We start from the raw sequence: 20,944 nt of genomic DNA, 5'->3' as shown, positions 1-20,944 counted from the left end.
CTCCTGCCACTGCCCGACTCACAGTCACACCCTCTGCCTCCAGACTTCCCTGGGTGACACCCTTCCTCCAGCCAAGGCTCTGCCTTGCTGAACTGCTGCGTGCACTTGGGAACCTGTAGACTGTAGAGAGTCCTCCATGCCGAGGGCGGAATTCGTATTTCTGTTGTGATTTTAAGAAAGAACTACTAGGATAGGCAAGACTGAGTCATGGCAAAAATCACAAATAGAAAAGTTAAATATCAACACTGTAGCCCACGCCATGTTCAAAAGCAGCGTGTGGTGAGTCTCAAAGGGCGGGTGTGGCCCACGGAGGCTGTGTCAGCTCGGTGAGCTGGACATTAAAGGTCTCTCTCCCCTCTCGGTTTCAAGCCCGGAAGTTCCCTCTGTAAGACTGTTTACAGATAGGAAGCAGGAAACTTGGACTTTGAATGATGGACTTGAGTGAAGAAAAATCATCGTTCACAACTCATCCAACAGAATGTGTAGAAGAAAACTCTGGCTGATGATGCATTTCTTAGTTCTGTCCCCACCTGGTCCCTCCAAAGTAAGGTTCCCGTAGGATTTGGCCCAATTGTCCCATTGTCACTGGCACTCTTAATGGGGTTAAGCAATTTGAGGTCAAAACCTCATTCTCAAGTTGCCGCGTTTCCCCAAGAGGGTCACTGATGCCTAGAAAGGGGAATGGGACCAAGGCTGCAGGGTACAGAGCATTTGGGAACTAATTTCTGGCACGTGGACGAGGGCTGTGAGGGGCTGCACAGCTGCAGAGGTGGGGGGCCTGGGCTGCACCCCTCGGCTGGCTGCTGGAGGGCCGTCCGAGTTCTGGGATCCCATCTGAGAGGTCCCTGTCACGTATGTGGGAGCCCTGCAGCTTCCTAGAGTGACAGCCCACTCTCTCCCTGCAGCTGGGGTGGAATCAGGGCTTCTCTGTATGAATGACGCTTCAGGGGGACCCTTCCCCACCCTCCACAGCGTAGGCTCAAGGCCAGAAAGCAGAGGTGTTTTCCTTAACCCCACGTCGGGCTGGGGCCAAATCCCTGGGCTCTCCGGTAGCTGGGACGTGCAGAGGCTGTGGCTATTTATCTTGACACCCCTGCTAACAGCGGCAGAAGAGTGTCCATCACCCAGTTTCCTTAGTGGGCCCCGATGAGAGAATACAGAGCACCAGAGTCCTGCTGTCCTCTTGGGTGGCTGCGTGGACACTGCGGTGACAGCTGGAGCGTCTCATACAGGCCCACCCAGACGGATCTACCTGTCCTCTGTGCTTTAGCTCACGCTGTTCCTGTCCCAGGAGCACCTCGCTTCCTCCTTTCCAGCCACCGGTTCTGAAGAACCGACCCAGGGTACGGGTCTTTCACAAAGCATTCCCTAATTACTCCTGCCCCCTCTACTCTCTTCTCCAAAGTTCTAGAGCAGTGGTTGTCACCTGGGGCAGGGGGAAAGGGAGGCGATTTTGTCCCCAGGAGACATTTGGCATCCAGGGGGCAGGGACCAGGGGTGCCACCATGCACAAGGCAGCCCCCCGCTGCAAGAAAATGGTCCAGCCCCCAGAATGCCAAGGCTGAGAAACCCTGGTCCAGAGCAGTGGGCGTCGGAGGTTACACACACTTTAGATCTCTGGTATTCACTCTCCTGTGTGTCTTTTATTGTATCACGTGCAAAAATCTTATCTCCGCTGTCAGACTGTGAGCTCAAACGCAGGGTCGTATGCTTCCTCTACATTCCAGGGAAGCCAGCCCAGCTGTGGGCACACAAGGTGACCGGGGGAGGAAGGGCAGAATGCTATCCAAACCGTGAACCTGGCCTTTCCAGGGCAGGGGCTGGCCGCTGAACTCCAGCCCTGTCTGTGTTGGGCTGCAATGGCCTGTGGCTGCATCCAGGCCCTGGGGCTCTCCCTGGTGCATTTCTTATTCTACAAGATGCTTGAGGCAGCCCGTTATTCATCAGCCACCTTTGGGTGTTAACTACACAAGCGCATGCTGGATGTGGTCCTTATTTTGGCCCTTTGCCCCCCGGGTAGAGCTCCTCATCCTTTACGGCAAGTTGGCCACTAGCTGGTTATCAGAAGTCAACTCTCCAGGGGATGCAGACATGCAGATGTTGGATAAGAGGCGGGTGGGTAAGAGGTAGGACGGGCAACCGTTTTGTATTTACCTGAAGCTTCTCGATCAGAGGCGAGCTCTTCACCTTGACTTTCGGTGGGTGGCTCGTGTTGGGTGATTTCTATAGAGCAAATGGAGCAAAATATCAGATGAGTGAGGCGGAAGGAGGTAGGGTTCTGGTTGGAGCTCAGAAGCCATGAGAGGGAGACGAGGAGAAGCTGGTTTCCCCACTTCCCCAATGAGCTTCAGTGGCCCACGTACCTCACCAGAGCTGGGGGACAGGGCTCCCCTCCCCCCCTTGCATCTCTCCACTAGCAAGAGCACTTGAATCTATGAATGAGAGCAGGCTGGACAGACATCCGAAGTGTCCCAGGAAGAATGACTTCACAGTCATTGGAAGGGAACCCGCTATGTCTGCGGGGAACTTGTCCACCCCTCCCAACGTTCAACACCATGAGTCAATAGGTGGAGGGAATTTCAAAGAGAAAGGGCAAAAGGACCAACTGTCCTGTGGGTCGCAAACCAAGCGAACCACAGACCAGGAGTGAACCCTGACAGAGGGGTCTTTGAAATTCCTCTCTGACTTAAACTAATGACATTTTGGAAAATCCCACCAACGGTGTTGCTTATAAATTGTCGTTTTCCAAAACATTGAATATTCATTCTGATTAAGCAGACATTTATTGAGCATCTACTACATGGCAGACATGGTGCTGGTTACACGAAGATGAATGTGATTCAGTCTCTGTCTTCTAGAAGCGGTCGATGGCATAGACACATCTATAAAACCACGTGTGTGCTCTGTTAGCTGAATGTATGTAGACTTCTGTCTTTAATTTTATGTTATCTAAAAAGATCGACTCCTTGTTTTGTGCCAAATCCCTACAATTGCATCTGGCCCCACAGGTGTGTTGATCCTCCCACGTAGCAAGGATGACAGTGCTGATGGTGGTGATGACAGAGGAGAAGGAGAGGAAGAAGAAGAAGAAGGCTTCATGTACCTTCAGAGGCCAGGGAGGAGAGGGGTTTTCCTTTGCTTTGGAAACCCACCCGGTACTCCCCGCCCTCGCCCCCATACACTCACTTACCTGAACCATAAGAAGAATAACACCAAGCCCTAGAAATATTCTGAGATGTGTATTGAATGAGATAATTGTATTTTAGTGAAGGAAGGAGGAGACTGATTCAGCTGAACTCCTGGGACCTTTTCAAGGTCCAGCATCGCAGGACAGAGACTGCAATGGGGCAGTCACTGGCTGGGACCCAAGAGGCCCCCGACCCTTCTAACTCTGCTTCAAGGGGAGCTGGATGGAGGCCTGGGCCACAGCCTCCTCGACCGAGACCCAGGCGTGCAGGTGGGAACCAGTGATTCTAAGAAGCCCTGTAGCTCCCAGGGGCCTCTGGCCCCAGGGCTTTACACTGTTAGACGCGTCCCTAGAGCAGGATTCCAGGGCGCCCTGTGTCCATGGTGAGGACAAACTGGGTTGTCCTTAACCGCTGTGAGTTACGGTGAAATCTCACATGAGCCAGCATATCTGGAGATACCGTTTTTAGAAATTGCAACTACAATTTTGCTGACAAAGCTCACCTTGTGTAATACTATAAACGCATCTCTTCCCCAGCTGACTACCATCTTCAGAAGAGAGTGGAATTAATAAGCATGGCCCCTTCTCCACAGGGCAGGGCTGGGAACCCAGCCCAGGCTCCTCAAAATCCTTGTTGATCTGAATTGAACTAACTGCAAAGCAGAATTCGAGCCGCTCATGCAGTTCCTGAGGACGGCAGCAGGTGGCAGCATTTCCTGTACCATTTAACAAGCGGCTCCGCACAAGGGGCTCCCGCCGGCAGGTAAACGCCAGCCTTCCATCTTTCTACGTGGATGTGTATACGTCCATGTAAGACATTCCTATAATGTCTAGAATTATGGACCTGGTCTTTCAGAGGGGAGTGTTTTCAGCCCTTCCCTGGGCAGACGAGGCAGGGTCTGTGGCCACTTTGAACCCCCTTTGGACTGGGTTCTCCAGAGAGGGGTAACTCCTGGTCACCCTGTCTGCAGGCTGGTGCAGGCGCCGGGAGAGGGCAGGGGTAGGAAGGGGTGGGAAGACCCTTCCCAGGGCTGTGCATTAGGCATGAGGGGTAGCCTGACCGGCCCCCCCTTCAGGGCCCCCAGGCTCAGCATCCGGGCTCCTGCAGGCTCAGGTGTGAGCATAGAAAGGAGAGGTGTGGGCAGCAGCCCCCCTCCAACCCAGCCAGATAAAGCTGGTCGCTCTTTTTATTTCTAAGTGAATTTCAAGGCAACAAAAAGTCGCTGATCCTGGAAGCAGGGTCCTTGCCATGCGCAGGCAGCCTGTCACTCCAGGGGAGATCTCCTTCTAAAATCCACCCTCCTCCTTATCCAGCCTCTGGCTGCTGTATGCCACTTAACTGCTGGGTGGTGCCCTGTGGGGTGAAACTTGCACATTTATTTCTCCCAGAGCCGCTGGACTAACCCAACTCACTCCGCTTTTATCCGGGGAATAAAACATCCCCAACTGGCCCCATCATGTCTGGCTAGTGCCCTTGTCCCATTTTGCAAGAAAGGAAGCAGGTCCAGCATGGTGCAGGGACTCTGTCCAAGTCCAGGCCGTCAGGAGGCAGTCATGGCCTCCGCCTGTCCCAGCATCGACCCTGAGCCCAGGGGGTGGCGGTCACAAGGAGAAGTGACCCTTGGGCAGCTCTTGGTGTGCGTTTGGTCATAGCCTTGCCTGATAACCCCTCGAAACCACAGAAGCATGATAGCGCTGGAGGCGGCCCAATAAAAAATGTAGTGGTTTTTTTTTCCTTTTGAAAACAGTGTATTTTAAAACTGTGCTTCTCGGGGTTCTCATCCTAGAAGAAGATGCTTATTTGGTCTGGGGGTATTCTCAGAGCAGACCAGCTTATTTGGTCTGGGGGTATTCTCAGCGGCTCTAGACCGCTGTCCCACACTTGACCAGGAGCAGCTGTGAGTTTCTGCTTTATTTGATGGGCTTCTGCTTATAAGCCGTGAGAGGACAAAAAGGTTGAAAACCACTGAACTACTCCACATGTTTCACTTTATAGGGAAGAAAACGGAGGCACCCGGAGGCTGGCCCAGGTTCGCACAGGTATGCAGTGTCTGTGGTCGGGGCGCTGGTCCCCAGAAAGGAAGGGCGGGGGAGAGGTGGTTATAGGGGGAGGCGGGCCCTGTCTGTGGGGGGCTCGCCCTGTTTTGGGCTTGGCCTCCCAGGCTGGATGAGAGAACAAGCAAATTCACTTCTGGCAGGGACCGCGACCCCCGTGGAGGTTCGTGGGCTGCTGGGACGGGGCGTGGAGGAGTTCCTCTTACGGCTGCAACGGGACAATGAAGCCCAGGTGGGCATGCAGCCGGGGTTTATTGCCGGCTATGGTCTAGGCTACCAGAGCTTTCCTCATGGTGGTAACATTGGCTGTTTATATCTGAGGGCAGCGAGGCCTCCTGTGCGCGCTGTTTTCCTCCCGTGATCCAGAACAATAGCCTGCCTTCCCAAGATGCCGTGGGATGCTCACGTTACAATTCTGCCTGATGTAAACGAGCCTCTGTACCCAGGTGCTTCTCCACCTGGAAGATCATCTATGTCAGACCTGGGAGCGCAGCTTAACTTTCACGGCTCCTGGATGGGGGGGGGGGGGGGGGTGTGTGTGTAACACTGTAGGGTCCGTTCTCTTTGCCGAAATTCCCAGGCTTGAAAAATAGGGTTCCCATCCCTGACGAACCACAAAGGGCGCTCAGGGACAGGGAGCAGAAGAAGCCTCAGTTTCAGAGTCAAGGACTCGGGAAGCATTTAGAAGAGAAGATTCATTCCTGACTCTGGAATGGAGAAATTGCCCACACAGCTTTTGCGGTCAAAACGTGTGGATTTGGGGCCCTTCCTCTAAGAAGGAGAGTTCATACACAGCAGTGTGGTCTGCACTTACCTCCTCACCATTCTGGCCCAGCTCTACCCTGGGGGGGAACAGAGGGAGGGAGCAGGGCGGTTTCCTTCTGGTTGGTTTACTGGCTGGCATCTGGAGGGAAGGTGACAGACAGACACAGAGAAAAAGAGAGCGAATCAGGCTACAGGGAGGGAGAGGAAGGAAGTGGAAACTGGTTTTTAGGAATGCTCGGGGAAGTCTGGAGGAGAAAAGAATGGAGGCAGGGCTGGCATGTCTTTGAGACTAGCCATTAATGCGGTAAATGGATTCTGGTCAGCCGTCTGTCTATCCATGTGGACTTTCGGCCTCTCCTCTCCTAGTCCGTTCCTGCTGGAGGATCCTTTTTTACTGCAGATCCATTGACCCGAAATAACATCTCAGAACAACACCCACATCCAGTTTCCAAGCCCTGCCAGCACCTTTGAGCAATACTCTTTTTTACCCTTTATGACATCCCCATAATGTCTAGAAATGATGGACTACTTTTTCAGACAGGAAAACAAAAGTGCAAAATAACACACCTATAAAAGCACACAACCACACTCTCATTTGCCCCAAGGGGCCACGATAAACCGCCCCCACTTCGGGGTGCCCTTCCCGCATTTCACTTCTAGTGAGCTCCTCAAACTCGGTGAGTCCATCTCTCCCGTGTGACGACCCCCTTTGGACACTGTCCTTCTGATCCTTCTAGAATCCACTGGTCCCCAGATCCCTTTCCTTCCTATTGCAACGTGCTTCCCTGCTTTCTTTGCTCGTGGCAGGGCTGCTGTGGGGACCTCTTTGTTCTGAGCCAGCCCGGGCCTGGCACAGCCCTGTGAGACCTAAATCTCTCCCAGGGGCCAGTCAAGATGGAGAGGAATCCAGACTCCACCGCTGGCGGCAGGCCGGCCAGCTCTCTGCCCGTTCCCCCCTCCTGGACAGAGTGTAAGCCTCCCTCCGCTGGCAGAGGCCCTGTCCGGCCAGCAGTGGCGACATTCCTCACATTCAGGGGGACCCCTCTGTGGCTTCTCTTCCTAATTTGGTAATTACCAAGCCTCCCCCTCCCTCTCCTGTGGGCCTGACCCAGACACCCCCTTCCTCCAGCCCCCTCCCCTCCCAAAGAGGGGCTGCGAAACAGCCTGACTCACCTCCTTCGCTGCTGCCTCCTGCTCCCTGAACCGCCCGGCCAGCTGGGCCACCGAGGGAGGCGCCGAGCTGTCCACACTGGCGTTGGTCTCCGCGGGTCTTTCCTGCAAACCAAGGGGAAGCGACAGTTAACGGCAGATGTGCACTCAGCTCTGGGCATCTTATTTGGTGGCCACAGGCAGGGGGGTTGTGACAAGGAGGGCTTCTAACAGCATTTTGCAATCGGCTCCCTCCTGCACGCAAACGTGTTTAAAATACCATTCAGTCGACCGACCCGCAGTGAGTGAGTACGTCCCTCGTCAGGCTGGTCTGTGGATTAGATGCTTTACTGTGTCTCTGAAGTACCCGGACAAGGTCTGGCATGTCGTGAACACTTTGGAAGGGTTGTTATGACTTCAGGCCATGGAGTGAGTCCTTCCCGGAGCCCTCCTGATGGTTTCGGTTAGGAGTTTGCTCTAACCCAGACGCTCGCCCCTTCACCCTGCTGTTCCTTTTTGCTGAAGTAATTTGACTTCTCCAAGCTGCTCTGCCACCGGGGCAGGCCATCGGGTCCCTGTGACCACCCTTCCCCTGGACACCGGTCACTCGCGTGGGCCGTTTGTCACCCCACTGCTGCGATGTTACACTCGGCCTGCATAGCCACCTGGCTTTAATCACGGTTCTTAAATATCCAGACCCAGAGACGTTAGGCTTTTGTTTTTTTGTGACCATGATGACGGCATTTCTTACACAGACTGTAAACTCCCTCTCCAGGCTACCTGCCCAAACTGGGAGGGTCTGGGCAGCGGCTGGCCTGAACAAGTCCAGCTCTGTCTCTCCCTGGGGCCCGTGGCCTGCAAACACAGGGCATGCACCCCTCCCTGTGTCCTGGAGCCCGCCTCCCTATGTCCCCCTACCCCTGCGCTTCCTAGACCCTCCTTTTTGTGCTAAAAGTGTCCCCACGCTTTATTGTTTGGGTGACCCCCTCCGAAGCAGCTGTCATCAATCCTGCTGTGCCCCTGCCCCCTAAGAGCAGGGCAGGGGCAGAGCCACCCCGCCCCCACTAACTGGCGGTGAAGTAAGTACACGGGGCAAAGTATCATGCAGGAGGCTGGTTTAGAGCTGGGGAAGAAGGCGGGGGCCACGGGCCGTCAGGTCTGTGAACACTGTTCTGGAAGAAGGCCTCCTTTACTGTTTCCTGCTGCCATCCACATTCCTCCCCATCCCAGCCTGAACACCGAAACGCTGACTTTGCGTGAAGACGTAAAAGGATTCACCTCTATTCCAGATGCCGACTTCCCCATCACGCTGGGAAACCTCTCCATCACCCTGGCTCGTGCCCAGCTGGCACAGGGCACAGGACCCACACCGTCTGAGCACACGCGCTGCGTCGGGAGCGCTCAGAGGCAAACAGACGACTTGTCCCTCTGGAACAAGAGCCTCGGGATCCTGTGGCTAATGGAGCTGCTCCTGGCAGGACGCCGGGCCAGTCGGTCTGTCCATCTGCCTAACTTCCTGTCCCCATAGCAGATCCGTCTCTCTGTCCACGGGTCCTGCCGACCGCGCACTTGACCTCGGCTCCAAGGGCGCCCATCACTGGCGGTGCAGGAAGATACATTCCAGATAAAAATAGAGCCACACAGGAATCAAGAACTTCTCCTGAACTTCCCTGTCTGGAAACAGGGCTGGGCAAAGGGCGCAGAGGCAAGGAAACAAAGAGGCTTCTGGGAGCAATTAGGGCCCAAAAGCAGGGTTGAAGGTAAGATTATAATCCGTCTGAGTTTATTTTCCTGGACCCCAATGAATGGGTTTCCTTTAGAATGCCTGAGGACACCAGAGCTTGTTGAAGCCTGGGAAATCCACTCACCACCAGCCCCTCTCCAGACACTTCTTGGTCCATGTGTGGAGGACTGATTATTGCCTTCTGCCAGCTGGGCACATTGCAGCCCAGAGAGGGCAAGCAACTTAGGCAGAGTCACACAGGAGAAGCCAAGTGGATTAATATGTGAAACACATATTGATAATCCGGCAATGGACATCAGTTAAGGAGCATAATTTGTAAAGGTGCTTTGCAACCTGTAAAGTGTTATATAAATAGTGAGAGATATTAGCCACTGGGTTGTACCGGCGCAGTGGGAGAGGCATGGCCTTGGGGACAGGCAGGGGCCAGTGGCTCAGCCTGTTTGCGGTTTGGCCTGGATTTCTGCCTTGCCGTTCTGGCAAGTACCCCTGCTAACACCCCCGCCCCGCTCACCATCAGCTCACCATCGTAGCCCCAGGCAGGAGAGTGACCCCTGCAGGAGCTCCCTCGGACCTGAGGCTGGTTTGGTAAGGCCGTGCTCTCAACTGGACTGTGTTCTTAGCGCCGAGAAGGACTTTGGTGGCCTCACTGTGCCCCCGACTTTCCTGGGACCCCTCAGCCTCCCTGGGACTAAGTGCTGTCTCTGTTCCTAAGAGGTCCGTCAGCTATCTAACACAGAGTCCAGGGTGCTTTCTTCCCAGCCTGCAGAGTCAGGGCCGGGCACCTGCTCCCAGCCTGACACCCTCGCTCCTCCCTGTGACCACGCCCAGCTGCAGGCCCCTCCCTGCCTGTCTCCACCCTCTGGGTCTCCGTCATGGCTTTGACCTGAGCTGTCCTTCCTTCTCGGGCCAATCTCCATGTCTCAAGCCTATTTTCTGGTCTCATGTCCCTTTGTGTCCTGCTTTAGTTGACACTCATCTTTACAGACGGCAGACCTCCAGTCCATCTCCCTGGGCCCAGATCTTGCTTACCAAGCCCTCTGGGCCACCATGCCATCTCGGCTCAGCTTGAAAACCACACCTGACTTTGCCAGGACCAGAAGAAATCATCTCTGTGATTCACTTTCCACTTTCCATCTGTACGGGGCTTTTTCTTCTGAGAGCCGCGGAGCCACGTGTCAGGACGGCATGGAAGTCCCCGGTGTTCCCGAACTGAATAAACACAAGTTGGAGTCTGCCAGCCGTCCCCAGAGTGGAACCTTGTGGACAGCCCCAGTTGGGCTCTGCCCGCCCCTGCTTGGCCCATTTCTCCATCCTCCTCCTCCATCTGAGGTCTGCATATGTCATGGTCCCTGGGCCACGGTTTAGGGACATGAGGCTTCCTTACCTAGGAGAAGCAAGGAGAAGGCTCTCCCTGGGCGCTGAGGAGCCCCTGCCCTCAGCTAAAAGGAGGGTTCTCTTGCTCATCAGCAACCGGCCAGGTGACCCCTAGCCCCGGAAGTATGAGGTCCGCTGGCTTCTTGCTCTTCTAGAACTGAGATGGATCACGCGTGGCACTCAGCCCTTCCAGTACGACCATCCCTAAACCGTCACTGCAAAAGGGTCGACAGACAGTCTCTTTGGGATGCTGTAATGAATCCAGAGCCTTCTTTACACTCTCACCGTATCCTGACTCCTCAGTTCACCCCAACGTTCATCTGTGACCACCCGAGATGAAGGGAACAGCCCTGGACTGAGAGCCAGGTCGGCCCGTTCGACCTCCATACGTACTCAGAACGGCTGCTACGTGGGAGCCATGGTCCTTATAGCACTCAAAACGGTTCCTGTCAGCCTCACAACACCTCTTCTCCAAGAGAAAACACCCAGAGTTGCTCGGTAACTTGCTATTCAAGTCAGTAAGTGCCGGCCCCGAGTTACCTGGATTCCAGAGCTCAGGTCTTCCCACCCCACCCCACTGTACCAACTGCAGACCTCTGCTGGGAGGCTGCCCTCCTCGCCTCCACTCTCCTAGGCCCTCGGCGACAGCAGGGGACGAGACAGAATCTTGCCTTTCAAGAGCTGCCATTCCAGCGAGAGAAGCAAACAATAAACATATACACAGGTAAACAAATAAGTCAGTCGTTAAATGCCGTGAAAAAGATAAAATAGGGCACTTTTTCTATGGGGGTGTGGGAAGACATCTCAGAGCAGGGGTCATCTGAGTTGGGTCCCAGCTGGGGAAAAAGGGGGGGGGGAACGTTCTGAGCAGAAAGGAGACAGGAACAAGACAAAAGATGCGTGTGGCAGGAACGTGATGGATACAGAACTGGAGAAAAGGCGCAAAAGACCCAGAGCCAGACAAAGCAGAGGGCGTCTGTGAACACAGATTGCATATTTCACATAAGACCAAAGAAGTCCCAAATATGCCCTCCCTACCCACGTGTAGGTGTTAGGGATCTGAAAATGGCAGGGCCTTGCCTCTGAGATTTTCTCCCACGGGAAAACCCAGGTAAGGTACTCTGCCCACACAGGCCACAGACTGGGGTGTGTCCCTCTGTGGGACCTCCCAGGACTGCAGCCCAGTGGCCTGGACAGGGCTTAGCCGCCCTCAGTGGGACTCAGTGCTGACTGCTGCCGGGGCTCCAGAATCAGAAAAGCCCACAGCCCCAGGTGCCTGGCGGGTCATCCAGGTGGAGTAGGCAGGGTTAGTGCTTACTGTCCAGGTGCCTTTCCAGTGACAGTAGGGACAACAGAAATGGGAGGCAGGAGTTCATTCTGCATGTCACTGTGGTGACAGGACCTGATCAATGCGGTTTGGGAGGCAGCGTCTATGAACTTTCTTGGACACCTGCTAACCGTTGTGCAGGCATAGGGAGAAAAAGTTTGTTTCGAGTCAGCAGGGGTTGGGGATGCACAGGGACAATGTGACAGAAGTGGAAAGGACTAATTCAGACTCTTTCCAGCGGCCTCTCCCACAAAGGACAGAGTGGGAAGGGCCCTGTACCAAGGTCCGTGCAAAGTCAGTGGAAGTTTTTAAGCAAAAGAACAAAACCACTGGATGTATTTCAGTGATCCCTCTGGCTGCAGAGTGCGAGATGGATGGGCGGGGTAGGGTCCATGGGGATGGAGAGTCGTGACAGGACTCAATTTAGGAGCCAGGATTGCCCAGAACCAGTGACTGACCAGGGAGGCTCAGGGAGGAGTCCAGATGCAGCCCAGATCCCCGGCGCTGGCTGCTGGCTGGACAGGGGTGCTGTTTGCAGAGAAGGATGGGGAGCCCAGGGGAGAGCAGAGCAGGGCTGGGAGCAAGAGGTGAGAGGTAGCATGCAGAGAAAAGTGCTCGGAAAGGGCGAGTGGACAGAGCAGAGGGGCCAGGACAGACCCTGGAGAACCTGCTGGGGATTTTTGGAGTCAGACGAACCTGGGTTTGAAACTTGGCTCCTGTGACCAGGTGACGGCCCAGCCTGAAGACAGGCAGGGCGAGCGAGGGGGCCCAGGAGCTGGAGAGCGTGCTGGGGGAGTGGCCTCGCCCCCTTTTCTCTTCTCCTTCCTCCCCCACTAGTGGATGTGCAGAGGGGAGGGGTGGTCAGTGTGGCAGCCTCTAACCAGCTCGGCTCGCTTTTCTTTTTAGGGAAAAGGGAGAGCTGCAAGAAGTAGCTCTGTGTGGCTGGCAGGGGTGACGCACACGGGCTCCCCCAAAACCAGCAAGAGTACCTACAGCTCATCACCCTTCAGGGAAGTTCAGCACCCCCTGTCACGTGCTCCTCTCACGCTGGCCGGTCCCATAAGAAACCCAATGTCACTAAGAGACCCTCCGAGCCTGAGCGGTGGGCCGGGCTCCAGGGCTGCCTGGAGTCCTGGGGTCTGTCGTAGCCACCAGGAGGCCCCACAAGTCACTAGGGGCCATTTCTGCTTCTCAAGTGGGAGTGACCATTTGTGTGTGTGTCCTGGGGTCTGGGACATTTGCCCTTCAGGCCGTAGCAGAAAGCGGAGGCGTAACTTCTAAGATTAGAACAAGTTGTCCAAGGACCTGAGCCTGCCTTCCAGTCAGCTGAGCCTCTCCTGTTACAGCAGCTCCCCTCCCCTCCCCTCCCTTCCTCTCCCCTTCTTTCCCCTTCTTTCCCCTCCCCGCCCCTGCAGGCTGGAGCTGGACTCATAGCAGGGAGCCCCCTCTGGGTGCTCTGTGGTTGGGGTCACCATGGGCACTGTGGTTCTGGGCCCTCTGCTCCCCCTTTTGTTTTACCACATCTTGGATTCATTCATTCATTCATTCATTCATTCATTCATTCTTCCTGTGCGCCAGGATATAGCCAAGAACCAGGTGAAACAGGTCCTTTCATAATGGAAGTGACAGTCCAGTGAGGGAGACAGACATTCAAAGCCTCATTATTTTTACCCCAGTTTATTACTTATTAGGGCGGTAAGTGCCGCAGGGCGAAAGGAGTAGGAGAGCAAGTGACAAGGGGACCGAACCCAAGGAGGTGACGTTGAAACCCACATCTGCAAGATCAGAGAAGTGAGCCAAGCGAAAGTGTGTGGTGGACGCCGGGAGACAGGAGAGCAGGAGCGAATGGAAGGCGGCGCGAGCGGCGGAACTCGGGGAGCTTATCCAATGCCTACGGCTTTGCTGTAAGCCCGTGATTGGTCACGTCCCCGTCCCCTGGCCCACTCGGTGGCCCATATTAAGTGCTCAATGAATGCCAGTGAATGAATGAATGAATGAATGAATGAATGAAGCCTCTGTCAACCAACATCCCTGGGCCGACGTTGTGAGGGCTTCATACCTATAGATCAGGACCGTGAAGTGAAAATGGACACAGAGTGTCAGCCAGGGTTGACTCTGGGGACACTAGGCTTGGCTATTTTCACTAAGATTCTTTGGCTCATCCAAGGTCCTTGGAAAAATAACCCGAGGACAAAGAATGAGCCTTTTCCTGCCGAATGCCACACGTATCCACCTGAGCCTCCAGTCTCTCCTTGGAGCTAAAAATCCATTCCACTTTCCTATCCCCCTCTCTGGGTACCTGTCTTCTCCAGTTTTAACAACCCAGTCTACCCTACACATGACATACCTACACTACCTACACATGACATAGCTACACTACCTACACATGACATAGCTACAATCATACTTACAATTGGTCTATTTCTTTATCTAGCGTGCTTGCGTCTTCCTATAGGCCGTTGATATTTTCAGATATGTTCCAGGAAGGAGCAAACTGAGGTAAAGGGAGGTGTGGGTCCCACATGACAACCGAGCCCACGTCTCTGGTCTGTCCTCCAAGTCTTAGCTGCCCGGGGAGGCTCCAGGCAGGAGCCCACAATGTCTGCAAAGCACAGGACAGACTCTACCTGCCCCAGAAGCCTGTTCAGCTCGGACGGAGCCTTGATGCTGTTATTTTAATTATCTTTCCCATCTCCCCTTGTTACACCCTCCAAAGAAGAGACAAGAAAGGAAGTGCCCAAATGAGCTGAGTTGCTCCACTTGAAAGGTCTTACGGGTTTTATAGAGCAAAACAGCTGCCCTCCTGGCACGAAGAGGGGACACTGGGAGGGTGGGGGTTTGGCCTTCAGCCTGCAGAGGCTTGTTGATGGCCGGACCTCTCTCCAGCTGCCCTTCCCTCTGGCGGCTCCCTTTGGGCCTGGGGCTGGCTCATGGGGTGTCCCCTCCAGGTGCCAACTGAGGGCACACTGGGGTGGCAGTGCCATGTGTCCCAACCTGTGTGCCGTGAGTGACTGGGGCTGCTCAGGTATCCCCTGTGCCCAGCACCATCAGCAGGCATGCTGAGTGATTCTGTCTACACCCACGGTTACCATAGCCCACGTGTCTCTCTGGAGAAACTGGTTTTGAATCAGTAGTAGCCTTTTGTCGTGTATTTTCTCAATAATAAAGCAGCCAATTTACTGAACGTGAATTGTGCCAGGCACTGTGTTAAGATCATCTCACTCAGTCCTCACAACATCTCCGTGATGCGGGTTTTGTAATAAATTCCATTTTCCCGATGAGAAAACTGATACTCAGAGAGGTCGAGGAGCTGGTCCCGGATTGCACAGCTATTAACGGTAGGTCTGGAATCCACGCTCAGATGGACTCCTAACGCCTGTGTCCCTCAGCCCAGCACCACGCTGCCTCCAGTTGCAAAAGCCTTTGGGAGATCACATTTTGGGGTTAAAAAGCACCCATCATATTCAGTAACAGGAAGACAAATGATCCAATAAAAAAACGGGTGAAGGATTTGAACAGACACATCACCAAAGAAGATATAAAAATGGCGAGTACGCACATTAGTCATTAAGTAAATGCAAATTAAGACTGCAAAGAGATACCCCTCCACACCCACAAGCATGGCAAAAGTGAAATAAACGGACACCGCCAAACGCTGGCGAGCTTGCAGAGCCACGGGAACGCTCACCCACTGTTGGTGGGATGCGAAATGGCACGGCGCCTTGGAAGGCCAGCTTGGCAGCTTCTGCTCAAGTTAAACACACACCAAGCACACGACCCAACCGTCCCACTCTTAGCTATGTGCCCAAGAGAGGAAGACCTGTGTCCACATAAAGACCTGTACGCAAATCTCTTGAGCAGACTTCTGATTCACAGCCCAGATCTAGAAACAACCCAAAGGCCCATCAGTGGGTGAGCGGATAATTGGGCACACGGTGTTACATGCAGATCACAGAGTACGGACGACTCGGCACTACAAAGACATGAGCTGGGCATACGCACAGCCCCACGACGGCTCTCGAAAGCATGGTGCCAAGTGAGAGAAGTCAGGGCCACCAGTATGGTTCCAATTACACAACATCCTCAAAGAGGTGAAGCTACGGCAGAAAGCAGATCACTGGCTGTTCTTCGACTGCCAAGGGCATGAAGGAACTTTTGAGCTGATGGACATACTCTGTATCTCGGCTGTGATCTGCATCTTGTGGTGGTGACACGACTGTACACAGTTGTCAACACTCATCACCTTGTACTTATTAAGGTGATTTTTATTCTATGTTCATTTTATCTCATAAATGTGATAAAAAATTTTTCATTTTAGGAAAGTACACATTATAGTTCTTGTTCTTTTTAAAGGTTGAGGCGCATCCCATCTGCGGGAGGTCTGCTTTCGTTGGCCTTGGGGCTCGGGCACTCTGCTTAGTCCTAGGAAGCTGGCCCCCACGGGCCCCACGGTGTGGGCAAGAAGGTGCCATGGCCACAGGACGTTGGCAGCTGCTGGGAGAGGGCTACACCCAGCCACTCCTGTCCACTTCAGGGCAGCCGCCAGCACTCAGGAAGCAAGAGCGGTGAAAACGGCACGGAATTTGGGGCTGGACAACCCAGGTTTGAGTCCCACTCTACGATTTACGGCTGTGGGATTGCAGGCAGTTGACTTGCCTGCTTAGAGTCTCATCTGTAAAATGCTGCTTAAAAAGGGGGGTCGTGGGGATGCTCAGAGATAGTGTTTGATCAGACAGTTTGGGTCCAAATCCCAACTCTGCCTCTTAGTAGATGTGTGATCTTAGGCAAGACATTTAGCTTCACTGAGCCTCAGTTTCCCCACTTGTAAAATAAGGCACGTACCTCATCTGATTGTCATAAAGACCAGAAGAGATAACACACATAAGGCCTCAGCATGTGATCAGCTTTCCCTCCCATTTTAGCTGCTGCTGTTGTCCCCTAAGACACTGATTGCCACGCAGTAGGTGTCAGTTGGAATGTGGGCTCCCTTGCGCCCTTGTAGGGGTGCCAGGCTGTTGCCAGTTGGTCCTGAAGAATTCATTGCACGGAGGTCGTAGGGATCTGCTGCTGCCATTTGCATCCCACCCTGCAGGACGGGCGCTGCATCTCAGTGGCAGAGCAGTTTACAAACGGGAACCTCCTGAATCCCACAACATTGCAGACCAAATGGGGTGTGAGTCTGGATTCCAGTTATGAGTCGCCCAACTCATAGCAGGGCCCTACCCACGCTCTTGGGAGGTGGGGTGGGGTAACGGCACAGGCCCAGCCATCAGAAGGAAGCCAACTTCTGGCTTCTGTAGTGGGGAGGGTCTCACCTACCACATAGGGCCCCGCACCATGAAGGGGCCAGGAAAGGAGAGCCCCGTGGCCGGAGCCTGAGGGCTGTGCCTGCCCTGGGGTCCCAGCCTGACCAGGCTAGTTTCTCAAGTGGGAGCAGGCCCCTCAGGGGCTCTGGTGGGTGAATGGCCGGAGCAGAAGCTCTCCAGGGGACACATGTGGGCCCCAGGGGTGAGGGAGGGGTTAAGTCTGTGGGCAGACACGCTCTGTCCTGTAGCGTCAGAAGGGAGTATCCAGATGCATTATTTCAAGAGCTGAGCAGCCTGGGGGCTGGGAGGCCACTGACCCTGCAGTCGGGGAGCTGTGTGAACTCCCCGCACCCCCTCAGCCCTTCCGCTTCCTCGTCTGTGAGAAGAGGGGCTCGCAAAGACGCTCCCTGAGACCCAAGTAAGGAGCAGCGCTGGCTCACTCTTTCCTTTTTGAATTTGCCATCACTGTGAAGAAACTCGAGGCCACTTAGGTTATCTTTCTCCTGTAGATGACAACGCAGGGGGATAACCGGAGTTCCGGCAGAACTGGGGAAACTGTCAGGAAGTTCGGGACCCCAAGGAAACGCAGCCCTGTGCCCCCAACTTGCTCACACAGGAGCCCTCCTCCTCCCCCTTCCAGAGAAGATTCTCAGAGTGGAAACCTCTCCCTTCCTTAAACCGGAATCAAGTGCAGATTCGTTCCAAATGAGAGACTCCGGGTGAGAGTTTCAGGAGAGGAGATGGCACGGCTGAAAAAGCCTAGGAGGCTTTTAAAAGCAATTAAGAGGCAAGTGGATGAGAAACCAGTAACAAAGGGAACTCCGGTCAATAATACTGTGCTAAGTTTGCATGGTGACAGGTGATTACTAGATGGAGTGAGGTGATCACATTGTCAGGAACAGAAATATCCAAACATTCTGTTGCACGCCTGAAACTAATATAATATTGGATGCCAACGACTTAAATTAAAAAAAAAAAAAAAGACCTATGACCAAGCTGGATCAAGGGATTCAAAGCCGAAAGAAGCATAACTGTCAAGAAAAAATAAACGGGAGAGAGGGGTGGGGACACCCCTGCCCAGCTAGGGGAGACGACCCCTCACTTTGGTTTTCTCCGGAAAGGCAGACAAAGAAGGAATCACTGCAGGTTTTGTTTTCTTTCATTCACACCTTTAGCCATGTTACTTTTTTGCTGTCCGTGATACGGGCAGGAAGTGGGGGCGGGGGGGTGGGCAGGAGGGCCTCGGAGACTAGAATGGGCCTCCAGGGACGCCTCCTGTCTCTTCACTAACCTCCAGGGGAAGCAACTTTCTGGGGCCCTGTGAGAGGCAGGGGCTCTAAGCTCAGAGCAGAAGTCCCTCCCAGGACACCCGAGAAAGAGCTTCCCGGGAGCAGGCACAGAATCGTCCTGGCCTCCGGCCCGATGCTTCGAGTACAAGGTACAAGATACAAACAAACTGGCCTCCCTGTGCTGCCCTCTTACTGGCGGCTGGGCCTCCTGTTACCGCACGCACGAGAAATCTCCCTGGACACCGGCCTGCATGCTCCTCGTACAGACAGCCGCCACATGACTCACAAGGGGATTTGGTTTTCTTATCGACAGTGGAGCTGCATTCGGCCCAAGCTTGACTTTCTCCCATCACTGCCCCCCCTACCCCACCCCCCCACACCTCCTGGTGCCTCCTGGGAGCTGGGCCTTTCCCAGGACAGGTGGCTCCACGCCTCGTGGCTTCCAGGCCACTTCGCGCAGAGAGGACGTGGGATTGCAAAAGGACCTCCTTCACCCCATTCACCCCACAGAGAGCAGAGGGCAGGTAAGGTGCTCATTTTCCCTCCAGGGGCTGGGAAGGAGGCCAGACTGCGCATGCTGGCCTGTCTGCCACCAGCCTGCCCTCCAAACAGCGGGTGGGACGCAGTGAGGGGAGGACGCAGGGTCCCGAATGCAGTCCAGTCCCAGCGCCATCTCTGTGGACTCCCTCTGTAACGTGGGCTCATTACCACACAGGCTCGTTACCATAACTGAGCAGCACGTGCAGGGGAAGTGTCTTGGGCGCCAGCGTTTATTTTTATTGTATTATTTTGTTCTTCCTACTTTCCACAGCTTTTACTAACTATGGCCAAGAACTGGCCCGTGCAGAGATTAGACCTGTTTGGTCATCAACACCTTACGTTAAGCAGGAACCAGGGCAGGTTCCATAGCTGCAGGTGACTTCAAGCCAAGTGAGATTTAAGAAGATTCCATAACCCTACACAAGCCTTGGCTAAGCATCATTTTAGTGGCGGCCAGAGGATGGTCCTGAAAAGTAAAAAGCAATCGACCCACAACTTTGGGGGCTGGGGTGGGCGGTTACAGAGAAGTCAAGTCGTGCACCCTGCTCTGAAGAGCCTGACAGTCCAGCTGGGGAAATCTGCAGCCAAGGTGGGTGAATACAAGCGCAAGTTAAGAATTGAAAGGAGGAGACGTGTATCGGTGCAGGGCGTGATGAACAGCTCAGGTTGCATGTGTATCTGAGGACCGAGGAGAGGAAACCATGGCGTAAGGAGGGCAGTAAGGCCGGCTCAGAAGGTGGTTATGGAGAGTGCTTGGGAGGCATGATGTTTGCTTCCTCTCCCCTCTGCTCCTTAGGTGACCATGGGCAGGTGACTTAATGTCTGTGCATTTCAGCGGCCCCGTCAGTAAAGTGGGGATGGTGGCGTTTACATCACAGGCTTGTGTGAGACTCCAACACGAGAGCACATGGACGGCGCTTGGCATAGAGTGTGGCACATAGTAAGTGCTCAAGAAATGCGGGCAAGTATTAAACAGGAAGCCAAGGTGTTTGGGATTTATCCTGAGGGGTAAACCCAGCAAGGAATGCCAAGGAAAACAAGGGCCCTGAATCCGATCCCTGCAAAGACACACTGAGGCAGCTCCACAGTGACGCAGACATCTTTTTAGGGAGAAGGATTTTCAGGGAAGGGTGGGTGATCTGGCTCAGATGGCAGGAAAGGACCCTGTGACCCTGGGCAGCCCTGGAAGCAGGGGCATGGAGAGTTCAGGGACATTCCACATGTATCCCACCAGAAAGAAGGACAAAATAGAGAAGAGAGCTGGGAAAACTTCCATTTAAGGAGCAAATAGGGGCGGGGGCTGGTGGGGTAGGGAAGGGAAGACAGAGCTAAGAGCTGGAGATGGCAAAATTCCAGGCTGGTATCAGCTATAGGATCTGGCAGAGAATGGACACGTGCTCCAAGGGAAGCCTGTGATAACAGTTCCCAGCATGCTCTGCTGAATTCCCACGCCTGGCTCTGGGGTTCATGACATTTTGAAGGCACACTGAGATTAGTTAGCTGAAACATAGGATGTAACAGCAGGGTAGAGGATAAAAGACTGTTAAAATGAAATGTTTCCCTTTTTAACTAAGAGAGAAATTCCAGAAGCTACATTAAAAAACAAACAAACAAACCCTCTAACTATAAAAAAAAAAAGTAAAACTTTTTAATGGAAAATAATACTATAAATGAAGTAATATGGAGATAGAAAAATTATTTCTAACACAGATGAAAAGGAGATAATATCTGTTATATATAACACTCTCACAAAATGACAAGAACAATATTTAGCAAAGGATATAGATAAGCAATTCATAGGAAAGCAAATTTAAAAAGGCAGTCAACACAAAACGATGCTCCAACTTACTACTTGCCAGGGAAATGCAAATTAAGTTAACATTAAGATTTCTCTTTATGCTTATGGGGCAGGCAGGGAGAGAGAGGGGAGCGGGGTGAAAGAGAAACAGCTCTTGGTGTTTGGGAAATGAGAGAAAGAACTATTATCCTTTGCTGGAGGAAATGTGAGTTGTTACAGCCTTTTGCGAAAGTTATCTGGCACCATTTATTAAATTAGATTACACAAACCTTTCGACTCAGCACCATGCTTCTGAGACTCGACTCTGCAGACACAAAACCTCAGCATCTGAGGACATAGAAGCTGATTGCAGCACCCGTCACAGCAGCCAAACACGAGAGACAGAGGGAGTTCCCGTAAAAAGAAGCTGT

At 53.6% G+C, this 20,944-nt stretch overlaps 1 protein-coding gene across 6 annotated transcripts in view; it reads right to left on the bottom strand.

Moving 5' to 3' along the window:
- RCSD1 (RCSD domain containing 1) overlaps positions 1 to 20,944 on the bottom strand; it is a 49,340-nt gene that overhangs the window by 9,043 nt on the left and 19,353 nt on the right. For 2 of the 6 annotated variants that reach the window (XM_033092764.1, XM_033092766.1), the window contains exons 2-4: positions 7,181 to 7,282; positions 6,057 to 6,146; positions 2,155 to 2,223 (exon numbers count right to left, since the gene is read on the bottom strand). In XM_033092764.1, coding sequence (XP_032948655.1) covers positions 2,155 to 2,223; positions 6,057 to 6,146; positions 7,181 to 7,282 — 261 coding nt within the window. Of the gene's footprint in view, positions 1 to 2,154; positions 2,224 to 6,056; positions 6,147 to 7,180; positions 7,283 to 8,434; positions 8,633 to 9,929; positions 10,110 to 10,284; positions 10,490 to 20,944 lie in introns of those variants that run through there. The other 4 variants (XM_033092765.1, XM_033092769.1, XM_033092767.1 and 1 more) reach the window with 3 other exon arrangements.

This window comes from Rhinolophus ferrumequinum, chromosome 22, assembly GCF_004115265.2.
Source record: "Rhinolophus ferrumequinum isolate MPI-CBG mRhiFer1 chromosome 22, mRhiFer1_v1.p, whole genome shotgun sequence".
NCBI classification, from domain to species: Eukaryota; Metazoa; Chordata; class Mammalia; order Chiroptera; family Rhinolophidae; genus Rhinolophus; species Rhinolophus ferrumequinum.
Note: the sequence above shows the minus strand (reverse complement) of the source record. Positions and strands in the feature narration are given on the sequence as shown.